Source organism: Mus caroli, chromosome 10 (genome assembly GCF_900094665.2).
Source record: "Mus caroli chromosome 10, CAROLI_EIJ_v1.1, whole genome shotgun sequence".
NCBI lineage: Eukaryota > Metazoa > Chordata > Mammalia > Rodentia > Muridae > Mus > Mus caroli.
Window position 1 is genome coordinate 55,567,013 of NC_034579.1, and position 22,613 is coordinate 55,589,625.

General features: G+C 47.6%; 2 protein-coding genes across 3 annotated transcripts in view; one reads left to right on the forward strand and one right to left on the reverse strand.

Annotated features, from left to right (window-relative positions):
* The first annotated feature begins 9,988 nt into the window (after positions 1 to 9,988).
* Pcbd1 (pterin-4 alpha-carbinolamine dehydratase 1) lies at positions 9,989 to 15,055 on the forward strand. Its single transcript, XM_021174282.2, has 4 exons — positions 9,989 to 10,074; positions 12,807 to 12,938; positions 13,351 to 13,431; positions 14,533 to 15,055. The coding sequence occupies exons 1-4, from the start codon at positions 10,072 to 10,074 to the stop codon at positions 14,629 to 14,631; spliced, it is 315 nt and encodes a 104-aa protein (XP_021029941.1). The 5' UTR covers positions 9,989 to 10,071; the 3' UTR covers positions 14,632 to 15,055.
* Positions 15,056 to 18,362: 3,307 nt separating this feature from the next.
* Sgpl1 (sphingosine-1-phosphate lyase 1) overlaps positions 18,363 to 22,613 on the reverse strand; it is a 52,502-nt gene continuing 48,251 nt past the window's right edge. For both annotated transcript variants that reach the window (XM_021174071.1, XM_021174072.2), the window contains exons 13-15: positions 22,276 to 22,422; positions 21,386 to 21,506; positions 18,363 to 20,755 (exon numbers count right to left, since the gene is read on the reverse strand). In XM_021174071.1, coding sequence (XP_021029730.1) covers positions 20,615 to 20,755; positions 21,386 to 21,506; positions 22,276 to 22,422 — 409 coding nt within the window. In that variant the 3' untranslated portion in view covers positions 18,363 to 20,614. The remainder of the gene's footprint in view (positions 20,756 to 21,385; positions 21,507 to 22,275; positions 22,423 to 22,613) is intronic.

Sequence of the window (22,613 nt, forward strand, 5' to 3'; positions counted from 1 at the left end):
AACTGCCAGACTGATTTCCAGAGTGGTTGTACAAGCTTGCAATCCCACCAACAATGGAGGAGTGTTCCTCTTTCTCCACATCCTCGCCAGCATCTGTGAAGCCTGGATTTTTAGGCCTAATCTCCTGAACTGCCCATTTGAAACCTGTCATGGAGTCAGCCTGTCTCATCAGAAGGAAGGAGAAGCTTACAGCAGGGGAGACAGTGGGGTGATGGAAGGGGGTTCCAGTTCTTGGTTTATAGACAATTCTAGTAGACTCCTCCCAGTGACTTAGCAACCTGTTATATTATCACCTGCGGCCACTATTACCTGCCCAGAAGCCCGGTGTGGGTGGCCTGGTAGCTTGGAAGAGGACTGATCAATACCCTAGTCACCCCTCCTCCCAGCCATTCTCTCTCTTCCTCCTTCCCACCTCCCCTCTCCTCCTCTCCCCTCTCCTTTCTCTAGTCCCACATGTTCCTGGCCAGCCTCTCTTTCTCTCTCTGCCCTTTTCTGACTCCCCATTCTCTGCCTTACCATTTCTCCAAGTCCTCACTCCCTTCCCCCACAGTAAACTTCTCTTAAACCAGGTCTGTCTCATGATGTGATTTCTCAGGGGGACACCTTGGCATGAGCCCACCAGGTACCCCTTTACTGCAATGTCACCTCATTATATTTAATAACCCCACTGCCCCTAAGCAGGTGTCACGGACTCCTGCTGGGGACCTGAGGACTGTGTACTGTGTACCAGACTCTTCCTCACCCACTGTCTACCCGGGGATGGGAAGTTCATGCTTGTGGTCAAACCTGTCCACTTATGTCTGAGAGGGAAATTTAACTCCCTGTACCTTGAAGTCTATAGGGGTCGAGTAGGGAGACTGTCCCCAGACAGAAGCAGACAGTCATGGCTGGGAAGGTGACCTTCGGGTTGCGGCAGTGAGGACACAGGTGGCACCGGTATTTCCCAGGAATGTTTATTTACTCACTATAACAACCCTACAAAGCTGTCGCTATTGTCCCCTCCTCTCAGGTGCCCCATGACTAAACCCAGAGAGAAATGAACCTCAGGGCTATGCTGTCTTTAAAGATGTGGACATGTCTGTGTGGGAGCATGGCAGGCTCGGAGCGGGTATGGGCAAGCGGCATTCTCCTTATGCCTGAATCTATTCTCCCCAGCCCTTTTTAGGTGGAGTACTGCCATAAAGCCCGGCTGGCCTTAAACTCAAGATCCTCCTGTCTCAGCTCTTGAGTGCTGGGACCACAGACCCGTGCCGGTCTGTTTTGTGGCTGTGGCTTGTTTTATTTGGTTTTGGTTATTTTCTTCCCCCATTTCTCTTTTATTTTTTTCCCCACTATCTTGAACACATGTTCTTTCTATAATTTAAAAAAAAAAAGTTTTTGAAAACTCCTTTGGTTTGTTAGTCCAGGACCCGGCTCAAAAAAGAAAAGAAGAGAAGAGAAGAGAAGAGAAGAGAAGAGAAGAGAAGAGAAGAGAAGAGAAGAGAAGAGAAGAGAAGAGAAGAGAAGAGAAAAGGAAAGGAAGTAATGGCATATAAATGGCAGACTGTCGACTAAGCTACACACACACACACACAAGAATTTGAGAAGATTCGCTAAAAGGTTTTAAGTACAGGGCGGCATGCCAGACACCATGGGAAAATGAGAGCTCTGGCACCCATGACCCTTAAGGGCAAGGAAGCAAAGAGTGGAGCTGAGAAACTGATGCTAAACAAAGCGTGAGTGAACATAGTGTGATAGTGTGGTTTTGCAATGAAGGCCTGGGAGAGATGGGAGAGGGGAGAGTGGGTCGGGGGAGGAGAAGAGAGAGAACAGGGCGGGGACCCAGAAAAGAGAAATGGGAGGGGGGGAGGTTAGCGCTCAAACGCAAGACAACTGGCTGACTGATGTGCCGATTACCCTATCAAAGCAGACACTGGCTGCCAGGCTCTCTGCTCATCAGCCAATACCGGCCACAGACTGCCAGCTCCTCCCAGCATCTCTCACCACGCCTCCCACCTTCAGCCTCTCCAGCCTTTGAGCTTTCCTTCCCTTGCCCCAGGGGCTCTTCCCTGTATAATGCAGCCATTGTGACTTTACAGGGACTCTTCCCCTCCTAGTGTCCTGGATCTCCTGGCCGACTCCTGGTTCCTCCCTCTTCCTCTCTCACCTAGCCCCCTCTTCCGGCCTGGTTCAGTCTGGACCCTTCCATGTGCCTCTGGCTGTAATCTCCCTCAGATCTGCAATACACCTTCTCTTCCTCCATATTAGAAGTATGAGTCATATCCTGATTGATCGATTTGATCGATCGATCATTGATTCTAGAAGAGCTGCAGAAGGAAGGTGGAGGACGAGAGACGATCAGAAGAGCCCTTCCTCAAGCGGCACATCCAAGGACCAGTTGTTTGTTTGTTTGTTTGTTTGTTTGTTTGTGCAATCCCCGTGGCTCCTTCCACTTCCCCTTTCTCCATGGTATTTGGTGTAGATGTTGGGAACACTTATCTGGGTTCCAAAGGGCACATTTATGTGACACTAAATTCCTATCGTATCTGTGTGAGTCACGGCCAGATGTCCTGGTTGTGGGACTGCCTCTGGACGGGGAGGAACAGCTCAAGGGGAACGGAGCCAGCGCCCCTGGGAAGACCGCCGCACGACTGGTGTGCAATGCGTGGGAGTATATGCTTTCCGTTAGTTTGTATGTTTTTGAGGCGAGGTCTCACTGTGTGGCCCAGACTGACCTTGAACTCAGCAATCCTCCTGCCTCAATCTCTAGAGGGCTGGAATGACTTACGTGTGCCAGGATTACAGAGCTGTATAACCATGACTGGCTTGTTTTCTCTGTTATTTATATTTGTATGGTTTTTAAATTTTTATTTATATTTGCAGGTCTGGGGAAAGAACCAAATGCCACCTTACACATGGCAGATGGAAGCTGAATTACGAGTCGCATGAATCTGTGTGTGCGCCCACGTGTGTGCATTCGTGTGTATGTATGCACAAGCTTTGTGTTTATGGGTGTCTGTATGGGCACCTGCATATGAAGGTCGACGCTGGGCATCTTCCATATTACTCTTCGCCTTATTCTTTTCAAACAGGGCGTCTCATTGAACCTGGAACTCAACAATTTGGCTAGGCTGGCTGGCTGGGCAAGCCCCTGCCCTGCCCACCCACCCCCACCCCACCCCCAGCAAGCTCTTGGCTTCTCCACCTTCCCAGCACGGGTTACTGGCTCGTGCTGCCACACCGGTCTTCTTTACACAGGTACTGGGGATTTGAACTGAGGCCCTCCTGTTGTACAGCAAGCATTTTACCCACTGAGCTATCCCACCCCACCCCCACCCCCACCCCCACCCCCACTCGCAGCTTCGGAATTAAGGTTTCTGGCTAGCCTTTGGTTTACAATGCTGCCGAAGCAAGGAGCAATCGCCCTGGTACGGGTGAAGCCCTGGATGTCTGTTCCCAGGATTTCTGAGAAAAAAAGGATGTGTAAAGATGTTTTTTGTTGCCGGGCGGGCGGTGGTGGTACACACCTTTAATCCCAGCACTTGGGAGGCAGAGGCAGGCGGATTTCTGAGTTCGAGGCCAGCCTGGTCTACAGTGTGAGTTCCAGGACAGCCAGGGCTACACAGAGAAACCCTGTCTGGAAAACAAAACAAACAACAAACAAACAAAAAAAGATTTTTGTTGTTGGTGGTGATGTTGGTTGGGTTTTTTTTTTTTCTTTCTCATTTGGGACTATTAGTTTACAACAATTTGGAAATGAATACCTTTAAGGAAAATTAAAACATAATTTTCCTCATAATGGACTGTTCATTCTTTCAAGTCTTAAAACTATTATCGAAAATTGTTTATTTTATTCCCTTAGATTCAGTGAGACTGTTTTTCTTTGGTGTAGCGCTCTCTCTTGCCTGGCATGAGAGTCTAGGCTGAATCTCCAAACATTCAAATAAAAATAGCCTATCAGCTGGGCGTGGTGGCACACACCTTTAATCCCAGCACTCAGAAGGCAGAGGCTGGCAGATTTCTGAGTTCAAGGCCAGCCTGGTCTACAAAGTGAGTTCCAGGACTGCCAGGGCTACACAGAGAAACCCTGTCTCAAAAACAAACAAACAAACAAACAAACAAAAACCAGCCTATTAGGACGAGAAACACAGCTCTGGCCTCAGAAACAGTCAGGGTTTATCCTGAGCCAAATATGAGCAACCATGGCTTCAGTTACCAGAATGATATGTCCCCCACAACACACACACACACACACACACACACACACAGATCCTAGCAGAATTTCACCTTTTGCCATGTGCAAGCACACTTAGGGGGGAAGTCACAGTTGCATTCAAAATGGCAATAATGAAAGACCAAGTAGCATACACCTGTCATCTCAGCACTTGAGAAGCAAAAGGCAGAGATTCCAAGGTTCAAGGCCAGCCTCAGCCACACAGTGAGTTTGAATCAAACCAGAACTCCATGGTGCCTTGTCTCAGGACCAAAAATCATCATCATCATTATCATCATCCAAACCTGAAAAAACAAAACAGTCATCACAACAATGTCCCTCTGCTGACCTGGAAAGAGATGGCCTTGTCTTGCTAGCTCCTCCATAGAAAACGCTAATGCAGGGCTCATACCTGTAATCCCTCTACTTGAGAAGGAAACACAAGAAGCTCACAAGCTGGACTACAACACTGCCTCCTAAGACAAAACTGAAAATGCTTAAAAACAAACAAACAAAAAAACCTCATGACGATGACCACTGTTGCATGTACATGAAAGTGAGCCACTACTGAAGGAAGAACACAGGAAGATGAGCCACCCTCACAGGAAGATGAACAGATAAGCAACCATAGGAAGATGAACCATCCCAGGGAGATAAACCACCATTACAGGAAGATGCCCCACCTATGGGCTGGCAAGATGACTATAGGTGTTTGCCTCCAAACCTGATGACCCAAATTCAATCTTTGGGTCCCACAGGATCAAAGGAAGAGAATCAACTCCAAGAAGTTGTCCTCTAGCTGACCATCCTTTCCTTCCTTCCTCTCTCTTGCAGACAACACATATAACCTAAGAGAAATCGTGGATAGGCCAGGCAGTGGTGGCGCACGCCTTTAATCCCAGCACTTGGGAAGCAGAGGCAAGCAGATTTCTGAGTTTGAGGTCAGCCTGGTCTACAGAGTGAGCTTCAGGACAACCAGGGTTACATAGAGAAACCCTGTCTCAAAAAACCAAAACATAAGAAAGAAAGAAAGAAAGAAAGAAAGAAAGAAAGAAAGAGAGAGAGAGAGAGAGAGAGAGAGAGAGAGAGAGAGAAAGGAAGGAAGGAAGGAAGGAAGAAAGAAAGAAAGAAAAAGAAAGAAAGAAAGAAAGAAAGAAAGAAAGAAAGAAAGAAAGAAAGAAAGAAAGAAAGAAAGAAAGAGAAAGAAAGAGTAACCATAGCTAAAGTTAGTGTGTGCATGGCGGCAGAAGCTGTTTCCATGATATGAAGCTGATAAGCCGTGGTGTCTACACAGGGACTCCCCAAGAGTCAACTAAAAAAGAGAAAGACTGGCAAAGGGATATTAAAAAGCAACTTATCTCAGCCACTGATAAGCCTGAGAAGTACTCAGTGTCCTCAGTAACCATCATAAATCACAGAAAAAAAAAAAACAAAAAACCCTGAGCTCAGTCTATACCTGTCAGCTTAACAACAACAAAAAACACCACCACCACCACCACACACACACACACACACACACACACACAGAGTCACACAGAGTCAGACTCTGTGGAGGATGAAATGTGTGAGGAAGTAGGAACCCTCACAAGGCGCAGGTGAGAACAGCTGCTGCTGTCACTGTTCTGGAAACATCTGGATGGCGCTGGAATACAGGCTTGTGCGGGCAGTGCTGGCTTTGCACTTTGTGTTTATAGGGGTATTCCCAGGGGCCTGGGAGCTGCTGAATATGCAAGTGCAGCCTTGGCCGGGGATTTTTTTTTTTTTTTTTTTTTGCAGTGGGGGGTTAGTGGGAGACATCAGATCATGTGCTTGAGGGTTAATTGTGCTGTGGTAAGGAATTGGCCATCGCTGGTAGGATGAGAATCCAGGGTGGACTTTCATCAGAGAACACAGAGCAGCAGTTAGAACCCTTGCCACTGCAGACTAAGTGTGCTTGACGCATCATGGATACAACAAATCATTAGACTTAAGTGTTATGTTTTATACAAGACAATGTGCAATATAGTATTCTTGCATACTTAAAGTATATGTAAATGAAGCAACACAAATTTTTCAAGAATAAATATGGACAGAATTTACATCAGCACATTACCACGGTGCTACAGAGGGAAGAAGAGAGGTGTAGGAAGAAAGGCTAAAGGAAAATAAGGCTTTATGTGTTAGGAGACTTAGGTACCAGACTTATTAAAAAGCTGTGGTGGTCAAGACAGTGGTGTCAGTGTCTCTATGGACAGCAGATCAGGAGCACCCAGAATCCACCCTCACACACTGGTTTTCTTTTTTTGGTTTTCTGAGACAGGGTTTCTCTGTGTAGCCCTGGCTGTCCTGGAACTCACTCTGTAGACCAGGTTGGCCTCAAATTCAGAAGTCCATCTGCCTCTGCCTCCCAAGTGCTGGAATTAAAGGCAGGCACCACCATGGTCCAAAGAATGCAGCAAAGAGACAGGAGGAATTAGGCCTTATGAGATGGCTTGGCAGGTAAAGGCACTTGCGGCTAACACTTGATGACCTGAGTTCAATCCCCGGGACCCACATGGTGGAAAGAGAGGACTGATTCCTGCATACTGTTTTCTGACTTCCATACAACCATGTGGCACACAGGTGTCTACATGAGTTCACGTGTGTGTGTGTGTGTGTGTGTGTGTGTGTGTGTGTGTGTGTGTGTGTGTGTGTATGTGTGTGTATGCAAAAGACAGATTTTTTAAGTTTCCTATTCCAGACATAGGCTTCTTGCTGAGTCACTGGTGAGGTACCTATCCCCCCAACCCTGAGTGAAAATGGTGCTATAGATTATCTACCGTTCACTAAGGCCTCTGTTTCCCGGTATTTTCCAGGCTCTGCATGCTGTCTAGAATATCCTGTCAGGACTGCAGCAAAGCTTCCAGCAGCAGGTCTGGCTTCAACTGCAGCCCTGCTTGCTTGCATTGGTCTTTACAATGGAAGTGGAGTTCTTCAGATTGGCAAGGAAAGAGCTGATTGATTGACAGTCGTCCCCCACCCAGCTCAAGACAGCCAGGCACAAAGGAAGGGCCTGCAGCTGTCAATCAAGAGGAGTGGCTAGTTCCTAACAGCTCAGTTTGTTTAAAGAACAAAAATCATGGAGGCAAACTGCTGAAGGATGCCCACAAGAAGACCTATCAAGGAATTAACATTCTCAACAGCACTTAACAGTCCTTAACCACTAGCCTCATATTCTTAGGAAGAACTGGGCCTTAAGGGACTAGAGAAATGGCTCAGCAGTTAAGAGCACTTGGTAGAGAAGCAGGGCTTAATTCCCAGAACTCACACTGGCTTGCTCACAACCGCCTGTAACTCCAGCTCTGTGGGAGCCGGCCCCTGGGGGGTACCTGCACTCATGTGCACGCTAGCACACACACAGACACAAATAATTAAGAATAAGAGATAAAGATTCGATTATTTGTCGGGCGTGGTGGTGCACGCCTTTAATCCCAGCACTCAGGAAGCAGAGGCAGGTGGATTTCTAAGTTCGAGGCCAGCCTGGTCTACAAAGTGAGTTCCAGGACAGCCAGAGCTATACAGAGAAACCCTGTCTCGAAAAACCAAAAAAAAAAAAAAAAAAAAAGATTTGTTTATTTGTTTTATGCTTATGAATGTTCTCTTTTCATGCACACTAGAAGAGGCCAACAGATCAATTTATAGATGGTCATGAACCATCATGTGGATGCTGGGAATTGAACTCAGGACCTTTGCAAGAGCCACCAGTGCTCTTAACCACTGAGCCATCTCTCCAGTGGGGTGTTTTTAAATCAAGACATTTTTTCAAACATGTTGGTAGAAACATCAGGCAGATGAGTCCCAGAACAGTCGGCCATCTCAGCTGGAGGCCTCACCTGCCACCTGGTGGCCCTTTATAACCATCCGGTTGGTGGAGGCTAGTGCCCTGTCTATACACTCGGAAGCATTTATCCACCAGTCACCAACATGCTAAGTCACACACAGAGGAGAGATATAGGTGGCTTTAAGGGAGATGACCCAAGATGAGCAGACTCTGGACCTGCACCATGCCAAACCTCCACAACCAACAAGGCTCCTGGTGGTTTTCAATCTGGGGATCATGGCCCCTTTGGGGGTCACATCAGATATCCTGCATATCAGATATTTAAATTATAATTTATAACAGTATCAAGATTACAGTTATGAAATAATGGATCTTTAGGGAGCTGGAGAGATGGCTCAGTGATTAAGAACACTGACTGCTCTTCCAAAGGTCCTGAGTTCAATTCCCAGCTCCCACATGGTGGCTCACAAACATCTATAATGGGATCTGACGCCCTCTTCTGGCATGCAGGTGTACATGCAGATAGAGCACTCATTAAACATAAATAAATCTTTAAAAAAAAAAAAAAGAAAGCAAAGAATCAACTATTGGCACACGGAACATGAACAGATTTCAAAGGTAAGTATAAACTAAATGGTTTCAACGAATGGGAGCATGGGGATGTCTAGAAAATGCAACCTGCTTGCCAGCAATTGAAGAGCATTGGCTTAGGGGGAGCCCTGGAAGAGAGAGGCTATCTGGTGGCACAGGGAGAGGTCAGAGCTGGTATTCCTAATTCTGCTGATGGATTTCTAAGAGAAGCACATGTCCCTCCATGTCACTGTGGTTATTGGGGTCAGAGCCTGGACCCTGGCAGTCCTAACAAGCCGGGCTCACCCACTACTCTCTATATGCCAACAAAAGAGACAAGTCACAGCAGAGGGGCTGTGGAGAGGGCTCAGAGGTTCAGAGCGCTTACTGCTCTCACAGAGAATCTGAATTTGGCTCCAGGACCCATATGAGGCAGCTCACAACAACACGTAAGTCCAATTCCAGGGGACCCAATGTTCCCTTTTGGCCTCCCTGGCATCTACATGCATACAGCACATAGTGCACATAAACCCATGCACCCACACAAACGCACACTCACACAGACACACACACACACAGACACAAATAAATTTTAGAAATTAAAACAGTGGAATGCAAGCAAGGTGATTTACTCAATACAGCTTTACTGGGAAGAGAAACGAAGGGGTCCAGGAGCCTCCAAGTCCGTCTACTGGGACCTAATCTACGGCTCAGGGTTAAACAGAGGACAAGAGGAATACCTTACTAAACAAGGTAGCCTGGCAAATTGCCAGAACGGTGTGAAATCTTTCCAGTAGACAAGTTTCTTCTCTGGCTGGCACCAGACCTTAGCCTTTTCCTTCTCCTACCATGCCTTTCCTGGAAGAAACTCTGATTTCTTGGGTTCCATAGTTTCAATAGCCTGATAGCCCAAGGGAGGGACACGTTGAGTCCCTTTAGAATATCTTCTGTTGGGCTGGAGAGATGGCTCAGTGGTTAAGAGCACTGGCTGCTCTTCCAGTGGTCTTGAGTTCAATTCCCAGCAACTACATGGTGGTTCACAACCATCTGTAATAGGATCTGATGCCCTCTTTTGGTGTGTCTGAAGACAGCTACAGTGTACTTATATATAATAAATAAATCTTAAAAAAAAAAAAAGGTCTTCTGTCCTGTTAAGATGGTTAAAACTGTGCGTTTTATATATGTGCAGTCCAGTGTATGTGACATTTATCTGGGTGGCTTTTGTTGTCGTTGTTACAATAACAATAGGTCAGGCAGTCTGGTGCCCAGAGTCCTCTGGCAGAGAGGGAGCAGAGGTACTGAGATGTCAAAGCTTTTGCCCTGGAGCCCATCATGCAGCCATGCTCACAGAGCACAGGGCACCAAGGAAAGCATTGCAAGGGCGTGGAGCAAGGAGGACCCATGTTAATTATTACCCGCGGCCACCGGATCTCTGCCCCGCCCCCGCGGTGGCCTGCTGCTTGCCCGCTGCTCTCTCCCTCGCTGCTGCCACCTGCTCCCCGCACTGGACATGGTAAGAGCAGGAAGTCTGGTAAACCCTGAGAGGAGACCAGGAAGTGGGGGGCGGGAGTGGGGGAGACGATTAGGGCTCCGATGCTGGGGGCGCGGGCCACGCTGAGCCTCCTGCAGCGCTATCCAGCCGGGCTAGAGTCGCCGGGCCTCCCTTGGGGGGTGGGGGTGGCGGTGGGCCTGGAAACCTAGCCTGTCCCAACTCCCAGGCCTGGTCTGCTGGCGGGATGTGGCAGCAAGGCAAGTCTCCGTGGCGCTGCCTGGCCCTACAGGCTAGCCAGATTGGGGGTGGTGGGGTGGGGTCCAGTTCTCTCTGCACCCCAGTGCTGTCCCTGGCCTTAAGCCCCGCCCTAACACCTAGATAGGGTGCTGTGTCCCACCTTGGCGTGGTGGTGGGTCAGGATCTTTGGTAGGTCCCTAGGAAAGGAGCCCCTAGACCTCCCTGCAACCCTTACCAAATAGCGCGGGTTCGGGTTCTCTGTACTGGATCAGGGATAGGAGGGTGTTTTGGCAGCTGAGGCCTGGGAGGAGTCACTGGGGACCAAAGACACCACAGGCTTGGATAATCAGTAATCGCTCAGCCCACACTAACAGGCTGACAGAGCTTCGCTAAGCAAATAAGGCCCTTATCCCTCTGACCTGAGTTCAGAGCCTTGTCAGCCTGAGAGTTGGTTCTGGAAAATTCTAAAGAGAAATACTGCCTACACACACACACACACACACACACACACACACACACACACACACTTCTGGAGCCCTGTTGATACCTGGTTGCCTGGTTACAAGTGTCCCGTTTATCACCTACTGAAGGGTCAATGCTGGAAGTGTCAGTCCCCCACCCCCACCCCCACCCCTACCATTAACCACAGAGCAGATCTCTGCACCGAAGTGGAGCTCCTTGTTTCTGAGAGCACACACACACTGGTGTTGGTTCTGTAGGTCCCACTGCTGGCCTGAGAACTGTCACAGGTGTTCTTGTTCTAGGAAGTGTTGTTGTTGGTTTTTTTTTTTTAATGAAGCTGACTTTCACTTGATAACCTTGCAACTTACTGAAGTATTCCCACTGGCATCTCTTGGTCTAAGGAGTGGAAGTCATCCCTTCACTCATGAAGCCAAAGGGCCATTGGGCCCACCCACCCCAGGGTACGAAAAAGATAGGTGCCTTGCAGGGCACAGTTCACCTTCCTCTTGCTCCCCAAGCCAAATTTGAGTCCTTGTCAGTTGAACACTGTATCCCTGGGTGATTCTATTTCACAATCCTAGCTTGTTAGACTCAGGGTCCCACGTTCCTCTAGAGGATAGAACAGACACTAACTTCTGTTTTTCAGGGGTCCACTCAGGACCTGACCTGGTATGTGCTGGGGGGATCACACCGTGGGCACTTTGCATAACAGGGTAATGAGCATGCCAGGTGCCCTTGACAGACTACTTCCATTTTGAGTCTGGGCCCTGTGGTCCTAGGTTCCTAAGAGAGCCGCCCTGAGAACCTCACCCTTACAGCTGTGGACTATACAGAGGTGAGGAGGAGGTGGCAGAGACTCATCTGGGAATGGGTTTGAATGGGTTTCTGCATCCCTTCTCAGGGCTATAGCTCTAAGAGACCACACCTTGAGTCAGTTCATTCCTGACTGAGGATGACTGTCGGAAGAGCAGAGCACTCACATCCCCTTTGTCTAGGCCTGTTTCTCCTCTAGAACACCTGAACGTTGCAGAATGGGTGTGGGGATGGAGCATAGAGGGAAGGCAGAAAAATGGGGATGCCAGGAAGAACATGTAATGTGTTGGAATTGGGCTGAATTTTGCTCTAACCACCTTGGGGACTCAATGGTGGGTGTGCTGTCACAAAAAGATGAAGGCAGGCAGGCATCTGTGAGGCTCTGGGAGCAAGAGATGGGGGAACACTTCACCACAACACATTCTCTTTGGCATTCTCTAGGAAAGCAGGTAAAAACCCCAAGATCTGGGCTGCAGATTCGGCCTAGTTTGTGAAGTGCTTTCAACGGGAGTTCTCCTTCCCAGAAACCACATTTAAAACACTGGCGTGATAGTGTGTGCTTGTAATGCTAGCACCGGGGAGGCAGAGACAGATGGATCTCTGAGGCTCTGTGGCCAGCCAGCATAACCTACTTGGTGAGAGACCATGTCCAAAAAAAATCAAATGGGGCTGGAAATTTGTTCAGAGGTTGAGAACACTGGCTCCTATTCTAAAGGACCTGGACCTGACTCTCAGCACTATCGTGGCAGTTCATGACTGCCTGTGGCTCCAGTTCTAAGGTATCCAACACTCTCTTCTGGCCTCTGCAGGGACCAGAGACATGGATGGTGCACAGACTTATGTGACGACGGCAAAATACTCATATACATAAAATTAAAAACTAATTAAACATTAAATTAAATTAATGATAAATGATATCCAAACAGTAACATCTGAGATTGTCCTTTGGCTTCCACATGCACGCATGCCCATACTTGAACCTACCCACACAAACACATATATCAAAAGGAACGAAACACAAAACCACAAAACTAAAAACATACAGGACCCAGAGTCTATCAGTAAACGGCCCAGACCCCACCTCCTGGCAGGGCTCCTCTCTGGAAACATAAAGGCCTGCTGCTTGCTATAGGGGCACCTGAATCCACAGCAGCCAGCACTGAAGTCCTCCCAAAGGTCTGAGGCACACTCTTGACCTGTAAATGGAATGCCCTGGGGCCTCTCTATCCTCCCTCTCCTAGGCCGGCAAGGCACACAGGCTGAGCACCGAGGAGCGAGACCAGCTGCTGCCAAACCTGAGGGCTGTGGGGTGGAATGAAGTGGAAGGCCGAGATGCTATCTTCAAGCAGTTCCATTTTAAAGATTTCAACAGGGTATGTGGAGCAGGCCTGAGTGGGCTACACTCTGTGTGTTCATGTCATGTCCTGTTAGCCAAGGGGAAAGACATACTCAAGTGACCTGCAGAGAGGAGGAGGGACTTGAACCCTCCCTTCTGGAACTTGGAAAGTCATTGGAGGAGACAGTCTTGGTAGCAAGTGTCTGCCCTTTTGAAGGCACTTTAATAAGCGGCAAAGAATTGGCAAATACTGACAGCCTGTGCTGTGTGGACCACACTAGGGATGCTAGAGACACTGGCACAGGCATCAGGACCAGGGGCAGGATGTTACGGGGGTGGGGAGTGGGGTGTGTTAGAGCTCTGGCACTCCCTGGAAAAAGCTAGGCTATCTCTACTGCATCGAGGCCTTATTGGCCATGACTCATTGGCTCTTCCTTCTTTTTTATCAGGCTTTTGGCTTCATGACAAGAGTAGCCCTGCAGGCTGAAAAGCTGGACCACCATCCCGAGTGGTTTAACGTGTACAACAAGGTGAGTGGCGTTGTCCCCCGGGTTGTGCCCTGCTCTGTACATCTCTTAGAACCCCAAGTCTCCCCAAAGATTCACCCTTGGACTGTAGGTCCTTCCTCACCAATAAGTTGATGTTCATCTCTTCTGTCTCCAACCTAGAACCAACAGAGACTCTTCACAAAAACAGCCAGTCTCACTGGAGATAATAAATGCAAATTAAAACACTTTAAAATGCTGTGGCCAGCTATTAAGAAGGCAAGACTCAGGAAGGGAAGGATATGCCCTCTGCTAACAGCACTAATGGCTTTATTCTAGACGGAAGAACAAGAAAACAATAAAACAGATCAGACTGTGATGAGCATGCTAACTGCTGGACTGTTTGGGAAAAAGTGAAGGATGTGTTTAGGAGCCCACCTTAAGTTCTGATTTTAACTTTGGCTTAAAAATTTTTTTTAAAGAATTGTTTATTTTATGTATATGAATATACGGAAACTGTCTTCGGACACACCAGAAGAGGGCATTGGATCCCATTACAGATGGTTGTGAGCCACCATGTGGTTGCTGGGAAATGAACTCAGGACCTCTGGAAGAGCAGTCAGTGTTCTTAACCTCTGAGCCATCTCTCTAGCCCCCTAAAAAAAATTTTTTTTTACATTTATTTAAATGTAAATATGGGCACATATAGGCTGTGCATGAGGGAGTCTGTTCTCTCCTTCTACCCTGGAGGTTGAATTCAGGTTGTCAAGTCTGTTGGTAAATGTCTTTTCTCACTGAACCAACTTGCTGGCCCCTGGCTTAAAGTTTTTGTTGTTTTTTTTTTGTTTTGTTTTCTCTTGCTATCTGGATTTGCATTTTTTATCCTACTACTGAGGTCATCACTATTTTTGGAAACTATCAAGGGAACATGATGTGTAAGCAGCTTTGCACCTATCTCGGTGCAGTCAGGAAAGCAATGACCAGCTACTGTCTTGGGGAATTCTAGTGTCCAGTTCCTGGTCACCAGAAGGAATTATAGTGACTGGCTATCATGCAGTCCCTGGTAGAGCTGAGCCCATAGCTGGTGGCTCTCCAGCTCTTCCCGGGAGGGTACTACCCCTGAATTTCCAGTTTTCTCTTATTCAGGTCCATATCACCTTGAGCACCCATGAATGTGCCGGTCTTTCGGAACGGGATATAAACCTGGCCAGCTTCATCGAACAAGTCGCCGTGTCTATGACATAGATCTACCCTGTCTCTTATTTCCTTGGGGGAAGGAGTGACTGAAGGAGGAACCTAGGAAAGGAACCAAGGAGGCTGGCCCTTGCTCCCTGACTCTTTCAGTGACCACCACCTCCCTATGCAGAAGGGATGTCAATGTCAACAGCAGGGACTAAGACCTTTCTCAGTGCCACTCTCCTCACTGGGGCTCTGCCATGTTACACTAATTTGAATAAGCTCTCCCTTTTTCTGTATAGTTCCCAGCCTCAGTAATGTTCCAGGCTGCTTCTTGTTCCTTTTTTACCCTTTCTAGTTCATTTTCCAAGGTAGCTGTGATAAAGCAGGACATAAAAGTCCAATTCAGATCCTACTACTAAAACAAGCTCCAATGTATTATGGAAACATGTACTTTTACGCCTCCAATAAAACTATGTTATCGATGGGCTCAGCTTCTAGAACCTTCTTTTCCGCCGAACCAGAATCTATCCCGTTTGATTTTTAGAGGTCGGCTCTGTTTTTGTGGCTCTGGGGATCAGAACCACGGCTTTCTTTGCACACACTCGGCCAACTAAGGCACTGAGCCTGTCCCCAGTCAAATGCAACTGAATGGAAGCACTTATCCTGGGTAGGAAGCCAGGTAGGTCCATGATACTGAGGGAATGGGAGAGGGCAAAGCACTCTACCTTTGGGTTCATTGTCATGTAGGGTATTTAGACTGGAGCTAAGGGGACACAAAGAAGTGACTAGGGTAACAAGGAAAGATGCCAGTTAGGCCTCAGAGACCAGAACTGCTGCTGGAACATCAGCAGGAGGGGAATGTATACACAGCATGTGAACCCACATCTAAAAAGGCAGATTGCCACCATTATTTTCCTCTTCTTCTCAAGGCTGATTCTGTATGAATGAGCCTAGGTGAGCTCCATTCAATCAGTTGGAGGCTTATTATATAGAGCAAAAAGGCTGCCATTTCTCCTTCAGATGGAAGTCTGGACTCCTGTTTGAGTTGGGATGTCAGTTCTTTTCTGACTTCGTGGGTCTTGAGCTCTAGGCTGGAACTCCTCCTCCAGCTAGCCAACGTGACTTCCATTATCATTGGAACCAGTTCCTCACCCGAAGTCCCCTTCTGTGCATTCTGATCAATTCTGATCTTCCAATACACTCTCTAGTACACTGGGACCAAAAACATCTTAAGACCTCTGGTTCTGACAGCTACAATTCTCAGTCTTAGGAAAGGACTTAGGGCTTGCCTGCTGCTACTCTACAGGAAGACACAAAGTAGTGTAGGGACTGATGGACGATGCTACTAAAGCAGTTAAGGACCAGTTTATATAGGTCAGGCCCCTGGCTTGGAATTCTCAAAGGTAGAAAATGCCCAAGAAATGACAAAATGGGAAGATTGAAAACCAAGTCCAATATCATCTTCACCTGTGTGCCACCAGACACCCAGAACAGGAGACAGCACCCTTCCCCACTGCAGTCCTCATTGATGACCTCTGGTCTGGAGCCCAGGCAGCTTGGGTAAGTTGATCCTTCTAGGGCCAAAAGAGGCAGAGGCTGGCTCTGCATTGGCAATCTGTCCACAGAGCTTAACAGCAATGCCACCCATACCTAAGACAGTGGCATCACCTGTTCCACTTCAGACAATATTCCCAGGTGTGCTTGGATTTAACACCTGAGCGTGTGGGTCAAAGACAGAAAACATGGTGGATCTGGCTCTGCTGTTTGTTAATGGCCTTCCTGTTTTAATGATGGATTTGGATTTGAAAATGCCAACCCAGGTGGCTCCACATCTGTATGAGGCACATCTATCTACAAATGACAGACAACAGCTTTTAGAAATCGGTGTTTTTTGTTTTGTTTTGTTTTGTTTCCTTTCAGATCAACCCAGGTAACTGAAGTTCTAAACAGAGACAAGTTGAAATGACAATCACACGGAATCACAAGTGGAAGGAAGGCCTGAATAACCATAGCAAGAAAAGGCTGTCAAGCTGGGCCTGATGACACAGGCCTGGAAGCCACCCACTTAGGAGGCCAACTTAGGAAAATTACAAGTTCAATTCCAGTCTGGGCAACTGAGCAAGAATCTATCTCAAAATAAAGAATACAAAATAAAATAGGAGAGGGAACATAGCTCAGTGGTAGGATATTTACCCACGATGCTTGAGGCTCTGGGTTCGATACCCAGCATCACAAGGTTGTCAAAGCCTGACTTTTGTCTACCCAAGCTATAATTGATGGCTGTCCGGGTAGGCCTGACATCGCCTTTTGTCACCACTGGGTTTGGCTGAGGCAACTCAGTACTATCAAGAACCACACAGAAGACAAAAGTTATGAAACCATCAGCATCTCAGGTCTGCCCAGGGTGTACTGGTGATTGATCGCATTAGGTTATATATGTATTGATCATCTTCAAGTGTACTGGTGAAGATTTTAGGGATTTTGGTGACCAGGGATCTAGGCCATTCATCAAGAACCTTAGAAAAAGTAAACATTCTTTGCCCTCATTCTGGCAAAGCTGGAATGCCCCGAAAGCTCCCTGGTGTTAAAGCTGGGATACCTGAGCCATTGGAAGCCTTTTTCTTATGTGACAGAATGTGACACTCAGCACTGGGAGTGGTATAGACTCCCAATCCAAATGACAGGCTTTTGACTGGTCAGACAGAGCCACATGGTACAGTTGGTAGGTGACCGCACAAGGCAGCTAATCCATCAGTGTGGGGAAACTCTGCTAATTAAGGTCAAAACCCACCATGACCAGATAGCCTCTGAGCTTGGAGAAAAATGGGAGATTCCCTAGTAGCAGGTTTTCTCCTTCTCTGACCTTGTGCGGGGAATCCCCTGCACACACCTCTATCTGAGGAAAGCAGGGGGTTCCAAGTCCCCACACTCACCTCTACCCAAGCAAAGTCATAAAAACCTGAAGTTCTCTATGCTGATGGGGTACCTAGATAGGCCCTGAGTGTTCAGCCAATAAGCTTCCCTTCCCACAAAGGGTATTTAACCTTGGTTCACCCTGAGTAAGGTGCACACATTCACATTCACCATCAAATAAAGCAGTTTGGACAAGCCAGGACCATTTCTTTATCAAGGACTGCCAAGTAGGGGAGGCCTTATCTATTCCAAAGAAGGCCTTCTCTAGTCTAGCCCCTCCATACTCACTCTTGACAGAACTCGATTGGAACCAAACCAGGATGCGTCCAGTCCTGGGTGTGTGGAAGCCCTGAGGAGAAGCGTGGACTGGAACACCTGCCACCCCCATTCCCAATTCCCATCTGTATGCCAGCAGCACCTGGGTACACAGGAGACTGGGAACCATAGCAATCGTCCCAGATTTCACTGTTTCCCACTGGGAAAACATGCACTGAGGACCCCCATTATGAACTGTGTTCTGCCTCCCCTGAGTGCCATGCCCGCAGCACTCTGAGTACCCCAGTGGTAAGGCAGACAGTGGTAAGGCCTGGCACATAAGTATGTTCTGGTAGATTGGATAGAGAGGAGTTCAGAGCCAAGACCCCAGGGAACTAAGGGCCAAGATTATAGACCTCTCCAGAAAGACATAACCGCAGCTCCTGGAGACAATGAAGCTCCCAGCTGAAGTGCCTCATGATGGCCACTGTTGCAGGTATGTCACAATTTAAATGTCTCCAGGGGGGAAGGGCAATGGGGGAATGCTCACCATTTTCCCATTCAGCAACTGCTGTATTTGTGATTTGTGTATATATATATATATTAAAAAAAAATCAACCATCCAATGATTACAGTTTGGGACATTTATTATTCAATTGCTTTTGAAGGGTTATTGCTGCAGTTAGGAAAGAACATAGAGATGGTAGGGACATTAGAGACAAAATAGATTTCAAAGAGGCAAGTACCATTTTCCAAGTATAAAACTGGTATTATTAAAAGTGACATGGCAGTATATTCACATGACTACCGACATCTAATACAGAAACAAGACAGTACAGTGTTTGCAGAAGCTACTGTGGCATCTACTAAGCCATGTGATACCATGATACTAGACACCCTACCCACCCCTGTCACTGACTAGGCATGGCATGCACACATAAACACACAATGAAACTCTTAAGTCACACTAAGGTTCCTAATCATGAATTAAAATGGCTGCAGCAGGTCCCTCTGAAAAACACCAGCACCCCATGCTAGTGCTACCACAAAGGAAGGGAGCGACTTGGTCCCTGGCTCTGCTGAGACTATAAAGGATGCTTCTCCATTTTAGCCACTTGTAAGCCAGAGAGGAGGCCCAGAGGAGTCCAACAGTCTAACCACTGTTAAGTGTGTACGCTCAGGAACTCAGCCTCTCTGTGACACACGTCAACACCAACCATCCCTGAGCCTCATAATGCACTGTAGAGCATACAGGAGGGAAGTGGACATATGCACATGCCCTGTGATGAGCCAGCTGGTAACACCTGGGGTCAGAACAGTGCTGAAGACCACTTCCTAAGGAGGGTGAGGAAGAGCCTGGTGGTCTGGCTCTCCCAGCGAGCAATACCCAGGCTGAATACTCAGGAATCCCTGAGAAGGGGAAGGAACAGAGCATGGCTTCTGGTGATCTGTCCCAAGTTCTCTCCTATAAGCAGACACACCTCAAAGAGTGGTCCACTTCTGCCAGGGCCTGGGTGAGGACGAGGGTTGTTACTCACTGATGGGTAGAAAGGCACATGGTACGGTCATCAGAGCTGGGCAGGGGCTCTGCCTACCTCAGAGCCCCCAGTCCCTATAAGGGAGAAGCAAATGGGAAATTGGCCAGGGATTGGTCCTGTCCCTGTATAGCCCTGGGTAATCAGTGTTAAGAAGGAACCCCAGGCCCCAAGCGTAATGGCTGTAGCCATCCCTTTCTACTCCAAAATGTCTCTTGTCCTACGCTGCTTCCTTTTAGTGGGGCCTGAGGAACGTCTAGTACCTGAAGCTAAAATGCTGTCGTACCTTTGGAAGCTGAGTAAGGGGGGAAGGGGCAGGAAGAACACACACTGATGGAGCAAGTGTCCTCTGCACATCTTCACACCCAATGAGGAAGTCAAGGACACTTGTGGAGTGTTTTCTTCAATAAAAGCAGATTCTCATTACATGAAGGCTTAAGGCAATGTCGAAGGGGAAGACTACTGCCCACATGTGCACGACGTAGGCGCTTACCTATGTTGCTGTTCACGAAAATATGGGAAAGGGTCTGGTTGTGGCTTCTCTGGCCCAGGAGAGGGCTCAGGAGTGATCTACTCCTACTCCATCCAGAGAGGCAGTGCCAACAGCCAGAAAGCCCTAGATTCTCTGAAAAACATGTTCATTTCTTACCCTACAGTAATAAGAACAAACAAGTGTATGACTGCCAACAGGCGTCTCCAAAGATGGCAGCAGCCATGGTCATGCACAAGACAAAGGAGCACTTCAAACCCTGCCAAGGGAATATACTCCAGTTATTTAAAAATAAAACATAAAAAAAAAGAGGCCAGCAGTCTGGCCGACGTGTGCTTGGAAAAGTAAAGCAAGCTGTAATGACAGTGATCCTGAGGACAAGCGGCATCTCCTGAAGCAGAGGCTGAACCTCCCCCTGCATGGGACAGATAGACACCCACCTGAGGGAACACGGTACATAACTGCCTCCTGCCTGATGGCCAGAACACCCCACTGAGGCAGCAGAGACACCCTCTTGCTATCTCACATTTTCCCTAAGCAATCAGGACAGGTCGGAGCCACCACACAATGATTAAGTAAAGACGATGCTAAAGACGTTAGAGAAAAATAAGGTTAAAGCAATTTCTAGGGTAACATTAATAACCAGGGCAGACTCACTATGCAGTGGGATCTTTCAGGGTCTTCAAACTAAAAGCCCCACAAGGAAACAAAGGAGTCCTGAGGCTGAAGCTATCTTAAGGTTTATCCTATTGTGCTCTACGGAGCCAGTCCAGATGTCAAATTGTGTGCAGTCTGTTCCAAACGCCAAGAACCTTCTGAAGGCCTGAAGCTCCATGGAACCCACAAGGGTCAAAGTTCAGCGGGGCTTTGGAGAACCGTTCATCTGGTTGCCCTGAGTCACGGGGTCCGTAGTATAAAGGCAGTCCAAGAAGACGGAGGATATTTCTGCAACCAGCTTCCTGTCAATGGTTGCCTGGGCCATGCCATAGATGGCACCCTGCAAATCCAACCAAGGATCTATATTAGTGATGTGAGTACAGCTGCCATCCTTATGCACCCAGCCCCCATTCCGAGCCCAGGCATCCTTCCATCAGACAAGCAGCTCCATAGATTATTTGTCACCAGTACTTTCCAGCCTGCCGTTCCAAGTGAGGAACTACTCTGGGATTTACTGTCTTCTTAAAAACAACAATAACAACAACAAAAACCAGAGTGCTTATCGCCTTTTCTGTGTCAAAAGTTTCTTTTCAAACACAGGATGAGAGCAACCCTGTTTCTGCTCAGCAGCTTCTGCTTTCTATCTCGCCTGAGATACCTATCGAGTAGGGAGGAGGGACCAAGCTGAGGTAGAAACAGACTCCAAACAGCATGGCAGGCTCCCACACTACTCCTCATGTTTCTAAGAGGGACGCCCTGGTATTCTTTTTTTAAGAAGATTGATTGATTGATTGATTGATTTTTATATATGCGAATATACTGTAGCTGTCTTCAGAACAGGGAATGGGATCCCATTACAGATGGTTGTGAGTCACCATGTGGCTGCTGGAAATTGAACTCAGGACCTCTGGAAGAGCAATCAGTGCTCTTAACCACTGAGCCACCCCTCCAGCTCCCCTGGTATTCTTACCATTCCTGTGGTCTTAGCTTTAGGATTCTTCATGATTTGTGTGACTGATTCCCGGATATCCTTTAGGAATTGGATCGCCACTCGCTTCCGAGTATGTACTAACGTAATGCAGAAATGAATGCTATGGGAGAAAGGAGAGAGGGGGGGGGACAGATCTTGTAAAAGAAAGCAAGCCTAAGATAAAGCCACTCCAGTAGCTCTCCATACTGCAGGTTTTTACCTCAGGAGATGAGGATTTTGGATTTTGGCATGAACAAGAACCACCTCAACAAAATGAACACGGCTGGCTGTTCTGTCCTGTCTCCACCCCACGGACTGTCAATGGTGGCTCCTTCCATCGTGTATGAGCAATGAAGGGTGGGGTTTTCACCTTAGAGGGTAAGCCCTGATGAGGAGAAAACCATAGAGCTGGAGTCCCAAGGGACCTCCTAATTCGCTCTGGGAAAGGATGGAGCTGGCAAGGACTGTAACGTACAGAAGGCAGGCTGTACATGAGTACATAACCATCTAGCTGGAGAGAAATACTAAGTCAGAAAAGCATATTGAAGGGTACATCAGGCCTGCGTGATCAGAAACCTTCTCAAGGGCTTTAAGGGAACATTATACACGTAATGGTATCTTAGAGAAGCAAGCTGATAGCTATAGGCAAGATAGATCACAGAACACAGAGGCCACAGAAAGAACAGAGAAAAGCCTTGCAAGTGACCTCCTGCCTCAGGATGCTGGCTGCCAGTTCTACCTGAGCTTAAAGCAAACCACCTTACTCGTTATATGTATGAACTCCAGTTGCCACCAATGTGCTGGGCTCTAGAAGTGGAGTATCAGATTACCCTGCTACCTCAGCTCTTCAGGTCATGAAATGGAGGGAGAGGTAGAGGCTTTCAGCATACCTTCTTGGGAACTGCAAGTAGTTAAAATTCCACCCCTTAGCAGACATCATATTAGACAGTCGGTAGATGTCAAAATCGTTGGATCCCAGAGCAATAACTGACAACTGAGGATCACCGAAAATGAAGATGTTTTTGATGTTTTCCAGTCTAAAAACAAAAAAAGCAGAAATTGAGCATATCCATTCCGTCGGTCCTTATCTCAGTTGATGATCAGAGCCTACTCTCCTGGGACTTGACTTGTCTCTTACACTAAAGAGGCTAGGCTGGGACAGGTGGGTTTTATGGAGATCGGACTCCCAGACAGAACATCAGAAACTTTCTAGATCCTAAACTCCATC

Excerpts from the sequence above, each read along its gene's own strand:
- Pcbd1 (XM_021174282.2), top strand. Across the intron at positions 12,939-13,350 it reads ATTTTAAAGATTTCAACAGG|GCTTTTGGCTTCATGACAAG; the intron begins GTATGTGGAGCA and ends CTTTTTTATCAG. Across the intron at positions 13,432-14,532 it reads GGTTTAACGTGTACAACAAG|GTCCATATCACCTTGAGCAC; the intron begins GTGAGTGGCGTT and ends TCTCTTATTCAG.